A 13,373-nucleotide genomic window follows, 5' to 3' on the forward strand; every position below is an offset into this window, starting at 1 on the left:
TGTGCATGCTGACAGAGACTGAGTTCAGAGCCCGGCCCTACAGGGAAACAGGCTTTTCCACAGCTGGAGGCTGGGGCAGAGCAGACAGGCGGGCCTGCCTGGGGACAGGGTTCGGGAGCAGGAGTGCAGCAGAGGCCAGGGTAGGGGTTCCCACCCAGGATCTACTGGCAGAGGAAGGGAAGGAATGGACAAGTACTTTTCCCCTCCTGCCTGTCCGGTTTCCTACTCAAGCCTGCCTGGCAGAATGTTCAGGACTCAAAGCCTTTCACAGGGTGCCCTCAGATGCCCTTCTGGGGAATTACATTCATCCTGCAAATTAACAGTTCCTGACTTCTGCCAGCATGCTAACCTGTGAGGCTGGCGTTACTGCATTTACTGATAAAACTGAGGCTAGAGAAGGGGGATGACTTAATCTAGCTTAGTGACAGAACCAACTCTTTTGTTGTTTTGTGACTTAGGAAACCCCAGGTGTTACAGAGCAGAGCCAGCTTTTGGTTCCAGGCCTGTTATGGTCCAAAGCCTGTGCCTATGTCCCTGTCCTGCTATTTCTCCAATAGCCCCTTCTGAGTCCACAGAACTAAATCTCAAGAATTGAGAGGGGATGTAGGAGCCCTTTGGTCCCATTCTTTATCTGCTGTGTAAGATCAGTTCCATCATTTCCCCCCTTCTGCAAGTAACCAGTCTGTTTGAACACATCCAGTAATGATGAACTCATTACCTCAGGCCAGCCAGTTTGTCTGTGATAATATTGTAGGGAGGAGGGGTAGTAATGGCCATTGAGAGCAGAGGGCAGAACTTAGCTGGCGATGCTCCCCTGCCAAGGGGTGGCGGGGGAGGTGAACGGGTAGAGAAGCATGGCTAAGCCCCAGTCCCGTGCGGCAGCACTATAAGCCTGTCAGTGGGCAGGATGTTGAGGGATACCTTCTGTCCTGCCTGGACTTGTGGGTGCCCAAAGCCCACCCCTGCCAGAGAATTTTCCCAGGATCCCCAGAGATGGGGTGTTGTGAGGCACAGCCCCAAGCCTGGGGTTAGCAGACACCTGAGAGCCAGCTTACAGTAGCGACACGTGCAAGCCCAAATGGCCTTGCTCTCCAGTCTGAGTCAGTGCTTCCTGCACTGCCTCCCCGAAGGGCCAGCTGAAGAGGTGCGAAGACCCAGGAAGGAGAGAGGACAGCGTGGTGCTGACCCTTCTTTGGCTAGGTCGTCATTTAGGCCCCAGTGTGCACGGGCCCCTAGCCCCTAAAAACAAAAAACCAAACCCACTACTGTTGAGTCGATTCTGACTCATAGGGACTGTATAGGACAGAGTAGGGCTGCCCAAGAAGATTTCCAAGGCTATAAATCTTTATGGAAGCAGGCTGCCACATCTCTCTCCCGTGGAGCAGCTAGTGAGTTTGAACCACTGACCTTTCAGTTAGCAGCTGACTGCTTTAACCACTACGCCACTTGGGCTAGCTCCTAACCCTGTAATATCCAAAAAACCAAAAGCCCTGGCTAGGCAGTGCTGTGCTCTGCCATGGCACAGAAAGGCAGTGGTGAATCCTGGGTTTTCTTGGAGCTGTGTTTCTCCCCACTCAACAAGTCTCCTGCTCTCTGCTCCTGCCCAATCTCTGGCCTGGGCTGGTCACGTTGCAGTCTTATGTTCTGAGCACTTTCACAACAGGAGCATCAGTGACTAGAGGCACGGCCTGTGGCATGGATGGAATTGGGTCCAAATCCCAACTCTCCTTCCTGGTCAGAATGCTGTCACGGAGCCTTAGTAGACTGACCCGCCTTGAGGGCCTGGCATGTAGGTCTTCGCCAGGCGTGACCTATCACCACTGGCACACAACCCATCTAACATCACCTCCTTTACAATATTCATAGACTGACTCTCCAGTTACGCGTGAATTCCTCCGGCGATGCAGAACTTGGTACTTCTCTGGTATCCCAGTCCCACTGTTACATACAGCTCTGACTGTAACAAAATTCTCCAAATGACCCTGAGATTTCTTCCCTAAAGCTTCTAACCACTGTACCTTGTTCATCCCAATGGACACAGAAGGAGCAAGTCCAACCCTTCCACAAGGGCAATGGTGGAAGCACTCAAAACACTTATTCTAACCCGACTACCAACATCTCAGGAGCTGCCAGCACTCTTCCTGGGACACCGTTTTTAGCCCTTTACCACACAAGGCTCTTCCTCAGACTATGATCTGGTTTGCTAGATGCCCCAGAGTATGGCAGAAGGAACAGCCAGCAGCAGACAACATACTTTTAGAAAAGGAAGTTTCATTCTGTCGCTTGGGAAACACAATGTGCAGCTGGAATGGCAACTCTTGGCCTCTAACACCTGAGCCCAGACGAGGAGTTGAGTGAAAAGAATGTACCTTTCCTCGGCACGAAGGCCCACAGATATGAGAAGGCGGCATATATTCAGCAGGAGGCTTCAGGACTGTGGCTCATAATCCCAGGTGCCCACACTGGCCTCTCAGGACAGTAACTTGGTGAGCAGATTGGCAGCCACCTAAGTGTGCCCTTGAGTTGACGTGGAACTGCCTTATGTGCCAGATGCCAGACTCAACTGATAAACCAAAGAACCAAGTTGCCCAACGGGAGACTAAATAGCTGAGACAGTGTTTGATCTGATTTGTGGTAGCAGCTGTTATAGCTACTGGGAGGCAAAAGCCTCAGGGGTTCTCATGGTTGACATGACTCAGATAACTGCATTGACACACATGCACAATTCCTGGTAGGGACATGTTCCTAATAATTTATACACTGAGCCCGACCCTTTCTTTTAAGATCCCCAAATTGTGCCTATTTTTTTCAAGTGTGAATTAGATGCGATCACTTTTATCCAAGGTTAAGCAGTAAGTAGGGGAAGCCAGGATTAGACCACACACCTCAGGCTTCAGGCCTGTGTTCCCAGCCACCATTTGTTATGCCGCTTCAAGACTCTAGGACCCTAGATCTTCACCTTTGCTCCGGAGGCCAGGTGGTGCTGATGGTGTCTCGGCACCTGGGCCTCTGCTCCAAGCTCATCACCTTTCTTGGGTCTCCATCACAGAGTGGTGCTGAGGCTCTGGGACACCAAGACTTTCAAGCCTGATGGAGAGAGCTGCTTTACTCTGTCCCCAAGGAAGGGTGACTCTCCACCTCCGCCCACAAACACAACCCTCCCAGAAGGAACGTCTTCCCAGTTACTTCCAACTTCAGTCTCTAACCTCAACTGATATCTATCGCAACACTTTTTTTTTTTTTTTTAACACCAATAAGACAGTTAAGACAATTCTGTCTGTTTTGTTTTATTTGTTAAATTGCTAAAAAGTCATCAGGGGAAAACATTAACAAAAAATGAAATTGACACAGATTTAAATATCAATGAAATCCACTTTTCATTCCTACACTGTTATGTGCCTAAAATGACTATCTCAGGGTAAGCCACCTGGGACCCCTGAGCTGTATGGGAACATCACTCACAGCACCGGCTTGGCCAGGGCACAATGGGTGTGCACTGGCATGAACCCTGGTTGGTGGGAGGGGAGCAGAGCGAGTAGAGAGGGTGCAGAGGTTTGTCTCACTTGATAATGAACCTGGTGAGAGGGAGCCACTTACTGGTGACAATGCAGAACATGCCTTCTGCAGTTCACGGGGAGGCTGCACAGGACATGGGCCTTGAAGCTCGGCTTCCTTGCGCCTGGCATGTGTTCAGATCCTCCCCACCGACATGTGCACTGGTAAGAGACCAGGAATATCGCAAAGCAGAGCACATCACCATGCCAGGATCATCACAAGGATAAAGGGCAGACAGACAAGCCAACCAGGAATATCACTTTTCAGGGGAAAGAAAGAAGCAAAGCAGAAGCCATTGCCTGGTGGCTTTCTGTCCTCAAAGGTCAAGACTTCTTAAGTTGGTTTTCTTTCTTCCTCCTCTTCTTTTTTAAAAAGAGTTCCGATACAGTTCCTAGGATAGTTACGGTTTCAGCTCTTGCTATAAAACTCAAACACTAAAATCGACTTGCAGATTTGGCTGGAAGGAGAGTAAGCCCAGTATTGCCTTAAAACTAAATTTAATCTTGTTTCAACACCTAATTTGTGCTCCCACAATGTGGGGATAGGGTGAGGTTGTGAGCCCACCACCCAAGTGTGGAAAGACGCAACCAAAGTACAGAACCCTCTCTGCTGCACAACCTGTGAAGTGAGAGAACAGGGAGCACTGTCCAGGAGGGTAGGAAGAGACGATGATTCGCACAAGAGGCCAACAAAGTGGTCAGTGAAGTCAATCTGACGTGGGGGCTCTCGAAGGCACACTTGCAGGAATGGAAGAGGGTTAAAGCTTCAAGTAGAAACAAAATGTATTTTAAATACTTAAATACTGATAAATATTTGCTTTAGGTGCTCCTGAGGGTGTAAAAAAAAAAATATCATCTCATTTTTCTCAGCAACTTTTAAGACAAAATCGGTGTCCTGTCAAAAGCAGAGTTGTGGTTAAATCTATCTAACAAAGCATCCACAGCGCTGTGGAGTGTTCACCTCAGCTGAGACACGTGAAGTTCCACCATGCACACTGCCTCACGAGGGCCTGAGGACACAATTGCCTTGACTGCGCTGAGTTGTTCTCCCAAGGTACACGCCCGCGGTGCCCAGGAGCCACCAAGACCAACACCACCAGGTGCAGACGAGGCAGTTTTCTTAAAGAGCTGTAAACAGACAGTCTGGTTCCCAGTGGTGTGGGTAATACAGGGATGCCAAAGAGTTCAGAGGCAGAGGAACTGGGCTACTTTCCAAGAGAATTGTCATCTCTGTTGCCTCCCTACTTGGGGAAAGCAGACCAGGTTAACAGCTGGCTTAGGAAGGCCACAGGACAAAGGGAAAGATTACAGAGTTGAGATTCCGAACCTTCAGGCTTCCAAATACTTTATATTTAAATAGTAATTGAGTTTGGAGGCATTATCCGTGAACAAACGCAATGTCATATGCAAGGTTCAGAATAGCAATAATGTCTAAATTGCTAAACTTCTGGGCTAGATTGCTCTTGTGAGTACGGACTCTACATGATCTAACAGTCTTTGCCAAGGAAGGACTGGCAACAGCCCCAGAGCAGGGAGTCTGGAAAGCCAAGTGCTATGCTTCAAGCAGTTGGACACCACAGTGAGTAGGCACATGGTAGTTTCCTCATCTAATGGGGCATGTGAAACAGTTTCTGGGACACACACCCGTCTCCAGGAGCTGGCCCTTTCCTGGGCCTGTCACCAGGAGGGTTTTTCTACCAAGACCACACTATAAAAGGTGATGGTTCGAGGAAAGGATTCAACATGATGTCACAGGAGAAAACACACTTAACAGAAAGACTGCTAAGTGCTGGCTGGGAGCCAGGACCCAGGGCCAGCTGAAGCAGGCTTGTGCCTGGGAAATGCTAACAAGAAAACAGGAGGGTGGGAAATGCAATGTTTTGAAATCTAAATTTAAATTCGAAAGGCAAAACAAAAATTCTCTTTCCACGGATGAGAAACCACCAAAAAGCCACATGTACATGGTACCATTTGAAATGTACTTATTCTGACATTTCCTATGTCTAGGGCATGGTTCAGAGACTGATAACCTTATGATTTCCTGCAGCACCCAAAGAAATGCTCTACTTGGATGTACCTTATCTCTGAATGAAGAGAAAGTGAAAATTCAAGCCCTATTTGGGTGACATGCGACAAGACAAGCACAAAGGATGGAGCTGCTCTCGAGGTTGGCCATGCGTCATGGATCAAGTACCTGGTATGCAGCCTGATCACGGGTTCAACAGCCAGGCAGAAAATGCATGTTCACAACAAGGGAAAAAATAGTTTCTGGAAGGAACTGTGTTGGTATGCCCTTCCAGGATCAATTTCTACATTCAACAAATACGGTGGGTGTGCCCAACATATTCCAGAAGTAAAAGGAAGTCCATAGGGAAAAAACAGTATCTTTTGGTGCTTTAAGGATCTATCATGATACTGGCATTTTGGAATTCTCTACTGGTTCCCTAGTGACACCAGGAAAAGAGTTCTAGAAATATTTCTAAGAAGTGTCCTATTTCTCCTGGCACCTGGGCTTTGTAAAAGAAACAGAAAGTCAGAAAGATTTAGGGCTTATCAAGTTTACGTATACCAAAAACAAAAAAGTTTACAAATGGAAAAGGCAGCCTCCAGGGACCAAGTTTTGGGAATGAAAAGGGACAGCAAATGTGGTTTTTGGCAACTTGCAACCAAATATGATTGTCAGAAAATTCCACAATCAGACACCAAATGTTTTCTGAGACATGTAGGGAGCACTCAAAAGACCAACGGACTAGGCAGACAGGTGTCAGCTGCCTGAACACTGCTTTACCATGATCCTGGCACACAAATGTGGAACCAAATTTCTCATTCAGTAACTTTCCCCAGTGATAAAGGGCAGAATGAGGCCAGACACAGGGCATTCCCTCAAAGAGAAGTTTTCACAGTTCCTCAATGATTTTAAGAGAAGGGGAAGAACAGTTTTTTATAGGTTACTTTTACCCTGCCAGCACCTGAAGCACGTGGATCTGAAAACCTCCACCTTTATACCTTACACATGCCCTTTCTTTTTCTATCTCCGAAAAGGCCACATAAAGACTTATGGGGCGCTCTTCAGTTTCTTTCGGAAAGTTACTGATATTAGTCTGTTCCCTAAATTCTTGGTCTAGTTACCAGCAAAGTAGAAAAAGGCAGCACAGCCTCTGCTAAAACACAGCAACAATTTTATCTGAACCAGGACGGAGATCTCTCCCCTTTTGTAAACAGAATTGGCTATATAATATATATATATATATATTTATATATAATTTTCTTCTTATGGAGATTTGATCCCAGCCTGAAGTGAGTTAGGTTGGGAAATGGGGTTTTGGTTTATGGGAATAATTTTGTTCTTTGTTTTCCCAATTCTCAGTCCAAATGCTTGCACACTGGAAAATTCCAAATTAAAAGCCACAGAAAGGGAAAGGGGTTTAGAACATATTATCTCTTTGCTCGCACAAAGTACAAGGCGTTTGTTTTTGGATAGTATTTCACATTCTGTTTCTTGTCCATGAGCCCTCCAAATATGATGAGTTCACCCCTGCCTTGCACCACTGTATGCAGGCTGGTTTCCGGAGGTCCGACCACAGAACTGCTATTAAATACTTTCCATTTGACCCGCCCCTTCTCCTTGGTGTCTTTAATGTCCAGCACGTACATCTGCATGGGCTTGCAGTTCATACTCTGGTACAGGGGTTTGCCAACATTTAGGGACTGTGGAGGGTGGTGGCCCAGACGGCGGGCAATGGGAGGTAAGGAATGTCCGTCCCCTTGAGCAGGCCCCGGGCGGGGGATGGGCACTGTTTCTCCACTGCTCAGGCTCTGGCTCCCAGGGGAGCCTGGAGAAGACCCCAGAGGAGGACTTAATGCCGCAGAGGCCGAGGGGCCTTTGGATGACATTGCTTTGATAGCTTCCAGACTCCGACGCAGGGCACCTGGGGAGACAGCCCCTGCGAGGGCACTGGCCACGTGTGGTGGGGTATGCACACCATTCGTCTGTTCAGGAGGGTGTCTCACACTTCCCCCAACTGTCCTGTTGTCAACGCCATCCATATGACTGCTACTGGAAGTGGGTTTGAGATCCCAATTCAGATCTATTGATCCTAACCTCAGATCTTTCTGATCTGGCAGTGATCCTCGTCGAGGGGTCACAGAAAGTCCCATTTTTAGGTCATATCCTTCAGCAGCAGAAGGAGTGCTTGGAGATATGGCCTGCACAGGGCTGTCCAAGGAAGACCCACCTACAGCTGCTGTTCCTGGAGATAAACTTCCACCATTGAGGATGGGAGAGCCATCTCCTCTGGCTGGGGAAAGACTCCCTTCCCGGGAACCTGAGGGGGTTTGCCTTTGAGCCCTGGGCCTCAGTGTTCCCCAGCGGCCGTTAACACAAGGAGCTTCATCCATACTCCTTACTGGAGACTGAGAACGGTACTCTCGGGTGTCAGGAACCAGGGCTGGAGGAGTGGCACTGATAGGTGACGGGCGAGAGTTCAAACTGGGGCTCAGTGGGGCTCTTCCACTAGGAGCTTGGCTGAAGACCACCACACACTGCCCCACCTGGAAGACAAACAGTATGTGCTCACGGACTCTTGTACAACTTTGACCACCCATTCAACCACCAAACATTTTATAATGAACACAGAGAATATGCCAGGCATTTTGTAGGTACCTGAGATATAGAGATAAAAATGAGACTAGAAGGGGACAAACACGGGAATAATTCATTGCTTTAGTGTGACATGTGCTATCACTAGAGTTATGTCCAAAGAATAGGGGTGGAATTTAAGGTACTCTGGGGACAGTTTCACAAAGAGATGCTTGCAACTGGAACTTAAAGGATGAGTGGGACCCACGTTAAGTTATCTGGTAGAGCTCACATACGAGAGAAATGCCAAAGGACCTACGATTTATGTGCATCTCTTTTATGACACCAAGGTACTTTCTATTTCTATACACATTTCATTTGTAATTTGACAAATTAATTTGATTTTACACTTTAGGACATTATCTCCCACTGGCCCATCAATTCCTTGCTTACCCGGCAAGCTGGGTGGCACCACAGTTCTGGGGCCCCATGATCTTCATTTTCTACCTTGAGCGGCTGCCAGGCCCAGGGACCTGAGTGTATGTGCAGCAACCAGGCATCCTTGAACAGCTGTAAGAGAAGGTCCAGCAGTAGACTCAAATGCACTACACGTTACAACACACACACACAGGGCTAGAGTCTCAAAGCTGTGCTGTCTGGTCTAGAAAGCAGGTGGGCCCTTCAGAAAGGAAAGCAAAATCCTCGGTTATTCGTTCGGTTGTACATGCATTCATTCATGCTTTCATTCCCGCCTTCCTTCCCTCATCTTACCACCAGCCTAGCACTCATGAAACGATCATGAGTGGTTTTGAATCTTGCCCGTGGTTTTGTGTGTGTGTGTGTGTGTGTGTGTGTATTTGGGGGTGGGAGAGAGGGAAGATAATACATGTCTATAACTTTCTGAATCTATATTATTAAATAAATTCCATGTGGAATCCAACAGATCTCAACCTGCTTTTCTGTTCCACCTCCTTGAAAAGATAATACCAGCAAACCTCATAGCCTAAAGTGAGGATAAAAAAAAAAATTTTTCTTTTTTTCTGAGGATAGGACGATAGGAATACTCAAGAGACAAATGTCTCCAATCAAAACCATTCCCACCTCTCCCACCAAAAGTTGGAGAAAAAGGCTAAAAAATAGCAGGCTACCTACTCAAGTTGGAAAAGGCATTCTGTAAGGAAAAGCCGCGGAAATGGTCTTGGACACACTTACAAAACGAAACAGAAGAAGCAAGTTTTGAACATTTAACAGCATGTGAATAAGAATGCCACATAAGCAATACTCACAGCATTGGGACCGCCACACCCTCCGAGGATTAAAATAGTCGCATCATCTATGACAATCTGGGAAGGAGAAGTTTACAATAAACCTACAAAGATATACAAAGGTATCCGTCTTCCTATGCTTCAGCAGTATGTGAAAATCGTCTAACCAGTTCCCAAACGAGAGTATTCCAGTTATCATAAGGTCTCCATTCTCCCGAAACCTTGTGAATTCTGATCTCTGTGCACAAATTCCTGATGATTCACCTGAGTGGATATACACTTTGTTGATCAAATATTAACAATAGAGTGCCAACCACAGAAAATGCAGGGTTCTCTTGAGAAATGAAATAGCAAAGTAATTGCTTTAGGGAGAGGCGTAACATAAACCCACTCTAAATAAATATAGCCCATTAGAAGATGAAAAATAAACACCAGCAACAAAGAATGATAAACTCTCTTTGGCTTAGTGCATATTGGCATCTTACCTGGCTCCCTCCTCCCTCCCCCGTCCTAACTGAAAGATGCTACACTGTTTGTTGAATAGTTATTTTAATTCCTAAGCACCTGAGATTGGCCACCTCGAGGATGAGGACTAGGGCCGGAGATGTTCGGTTTGGACCACGCCCACTGCTCGAGGTCCAGGACCCAGACATCGTTGCTCCTGTGAAATAAGGACATAGCATGAAGGAGGTGGGAGGTCCTGGGGACAAAAGTAGGGGCGTTCCAGATGCCTGCGCCCCGCTGGGAAACCTGCACCATCTTCACTTTCACACAGAATGTCTGTGCTGGAGGAGGCTTCAGAGATGGCCTATTCAACTGGCAGAGTTCAGGGGCTTCCAAGCCAGAAAGTCTGTTGTGGAATTCCTGCTCTTCAACCTTGGGCAAGTCATTTAATTTAATCTAACTCTGGTTTCCTTAATTATAAAATGAAAATACTTCTACTACTCTAAAGAGCTAGTATGAATGAGGTTATATTGATAAAGATGCCCAGCAAAGTGCTATGTTCATAGTTAGCACTTAACCTATTATTTTAACTCCCCTCTTTGCCTAGAACCCATCTTGAGACTCTCAAACCTTTGTGCTTTCCACTGTCCCATACGGCCTCACGTGAGTCATGTCTGTAGCCACACACTAGTATCAAAAGCAAAAGTTACTTGGTGATAGCAGGAACTAGCTATGGGTCAAGCTATTGTCTTTTAAAAGCAAAAACCACCAGAAAGAGAAAAAATGTTCAAAAGGCAACTCCATCAATGTCCAGAAGTTATAAGGATTTATTGATTCTGGCTACAAAAAGTAATGTCACAGTGGTTAATGAACGCTACAACTTTATCAAAAGCAAATTGGCATTCCCAAACCTCAAGGGACCAGCATGGCAAGGACAGGCTTCTGGAAGGCAGTCACTATTTTATGGTCACTTACTCACACACGGGAATATAGGAACAACGCCTCCAATACCTCAAGTCCTAAGTCCTCTCATTTGGAGGCAGCTCCCAGTCTCTCTCTCCACAACTGTTTTAAAGTATGATGATGAAGAGTACCCTGTCTACAAGGTACTCTTTAAAGGAATAAAGGAATGGCTTTATTGCTGACAGCTCACCACCTTCCATTTCAGAGCACAGGGGGAATGACTAAACTGCTGCTAATGCTGAATCACAAAAATTGCCTCTGGTCTGAGCTGGCCAGTTACAGCCACAGGCGGAGAGGATAGAGGAAGGAGAACAGCCTGATAGTTTTCTTGCTCCTACACCCCTCCCTGATCCTCCCTGCATCCACCCCATTTGGGGAGTCCACAATTTCCACCTGTCCCGTCCATCTGCCTCTCTCCTCTAAAGCCCAAAGACCAGTATCTGGGTAATAAAGCAGAGCACAGAAAAGTACTTTGCTTCTTGGGAGGTGGGCTCTCTGTAGGCACAAGGAGAAGCAGGCAGGGTGGAGATGCCATCAGAATCTGAGCCTACTGGATAGAACTGCACACCAGACAAAAAGATATTCCACGTAGCCCTGATTTTATGGAGCAAGTTCTTCAACTTTCTAGTGTGTGACCAAGGGATCAAAGAGAGGAATGCTACAGTGAGACAACTAAGTGGATTAACGAGAACCGTGCTCAGGAATACCAACCCTCGGGTTGATATGGAGCAGACCATATATACTTACATTTGCCGGGATCCTAAGGAGCCACCAAAGACAATCATTTTATCGTCTATGACGCAGGAGGAGTGGCCGGCCATGGGAGGTGGCCCATGGGTTGTCACAATGCAGTTCCACCTAACGTAAAATAAACAAACAAAAAGGAAAACAGGTGGAAACAAGAAGTTGGCACCATCTGTTTCTGGTCCTACATGTGTAAAGTGGAAAACAGTAAGTAGGCACCATTTCAAATGACACGCCTAGCACCTTCAGTAGAGATATGATTAGGGTAGTGAACAGAGGATGGCATAGGTGTTTATGCTTTTCACTTTCCAGTTCTCAATGTGTATGGTTTGGAGGTAGAGTGGAGAGATAAGACGATGATAAGGGACACTACCACGGCTCCTTGGCTGCTTCGGCCTAGTTCGCTGCAGTTGGCTGAGAGCGCATCACCTGCAATTTCTCCCATTTACTGTCCTGATCAGTAGCAACTGCCAAGAGCCCTGTACTGAGTATTTATTACAAGGAACAGGGGATGCTGTCATTTAGAAAAGATGTATTTTAAAAGCGATTGAGAGTCAGTCTTGGGGACATAGCAAGGAGTAAGGAATCATCTGGATCTACAGCACTCCTGGGAGATCGGCAGCCAAAGCTGAAGAGCTCCCTGTTCTTCAACCGGCTCATTCGTTTCGTTTTTCTTGGCACAGGAATAAATCTCTTCCACTTGTTCTCTTTGGAATAAGGATTCTTAACTTGGGATCTTAAGGGGGTCCTATAAACTCTCTGAAACTACACATAAAATCTATACATATGTACCACCCCCCTTTTTTTTTTCTGGGAAAAGGTTTCCAATCAAATTCTCAAAGGGATTCTTGACACAAAGATTTTTTAAAAACCCACTGATTTAAAAACTATTCCAGATTTAAAAAATCTTATCGCTGCAGCTTACCAGTTTTTAGACGGTGAGTAAGTGTGTATTTCATCAAAGAATCTCTCTGGTTGGTGTAGGGGATAAGGGCTTGGCCGTGTCCAGCCACCAAACAGCACCAGCAAGTCCTTGTACACGACCAAAGTTGCTCCGGCTTTGGGGGAAGGATAGGACCCTGGGAGAAGTCAATAACACCACGGTTAGGATGCAGGGCCTCACAACAAGATATAGGTAGGCTCTCTAGGGTTCAGCTGGCCCCTGGAAGAGTGACAAAATGGGAACCAATACTAGAAAGCACAGGGAAAAGGGGAGACAAAACAGGGATTGCAGGTCTCAGAGAAAACTATTACCAATTTATGCACAGTTTATAAATAACTCTGCGAAGTCTGAGTTACAGGAAAGTTACCGAGCCTCCCTCAGGCTTAGTTTGCTCCCCTGAAATTGGGGATGAATATTAAATAATGACTCAAAGCACCTAACACAGTGCCTGGCTCAAGAAATGACTCAACTGTCCATTCCTTTAATAAGCTTAATAGAGGTCACAAAGGAAAGCCTGTAAGGAGATCCAGGGAGGAGTATGTGTAGAGGCTAGATACCTAGATGGGATTTAAAAATAACTGCTGCTACCACAGATACAAAAGGAGGCCAAGTTCAGTTCTCCTTTGTCCTATCAGTTAGTGTTAGGACCCCAGCTATGGGCCTCACATGGTCAGACAGCCTCAGACCAGCACAAATGGAGCAGACTTTTAAAGCTCGATATGAAGGGATTCTAACAAAACTGCAGGCCTTATACCAAGAGTGGTTACTTAGACTCTTTGGGCTGGTTCTCTGAGCTATGCTGATCAAATCTTGAAAAAAACAAAACAGAAACTTGGCTTATGCTGGAAAACTACAGGGATAACAAATGTCCCACAGAACAG

At 46.5% G+C, this 13,373-nt stretch overlaps 1 protein-coding gene across 3 annotated transcripts in view; it reads right to left on the reverse strand.

Moving 5' to 3' along the window:
- Window positions 1-275: 275 nt before the first annotated feature.
- The window catches only part of FBXO42 (F-box protein 42), a 120,381-nt gene continuing 107,283 nt past the window's right edge, over window positions 276-13,373 (reverse strand). For all 3 annotated transcript variants that reach the window (XM_010593078.2, XM_023552028.2, XM_010593079.3), the window contains 6 exons: window positions 12,475-12,628; window positions 11,553-11,663; window positions 9,963-10,059; window positions 9,420-9,476; window positions 8,587-8,703; window positions 276-8,105 (listed from right to left, as the gene is read on the reverse strand). In XM_010593078.2, the coding sequence (XP_010591380.1) occupies window positions 6,990-8,105; window positions 8,587-8,703; window positions 9,420-9,476; window positions 9,963-10,059; window positions 11,553-11,663; window positions 12,475-12,628 (1,652 nt within the window). In that variant the 3' untranslated portion in view covers window positions 276-6,989. The remainder of the gene's footprint in view (window positions 8,106-8,586; window positions 8,704-9,419; window positions 9,477-9,962; window positions 10,060-11,552; window positions 11,664-12,474; window positions 12,629-13,373) is intronic.

This window comes from Loxodonta africana, chromosome 3, assembly GCF_030014295.1.
Source record: "Loxodonta africana isolate mLoxAfr1 chromosome 3, mLoxAfr1.hap2, whole genome shotgun sequence".
Lineage (NCBI taxonomy): Eukaryota > Metazoa > Chordata > Mammalia > Proboscidea > Elephantidae > Loxodonta > Loxodonta africana.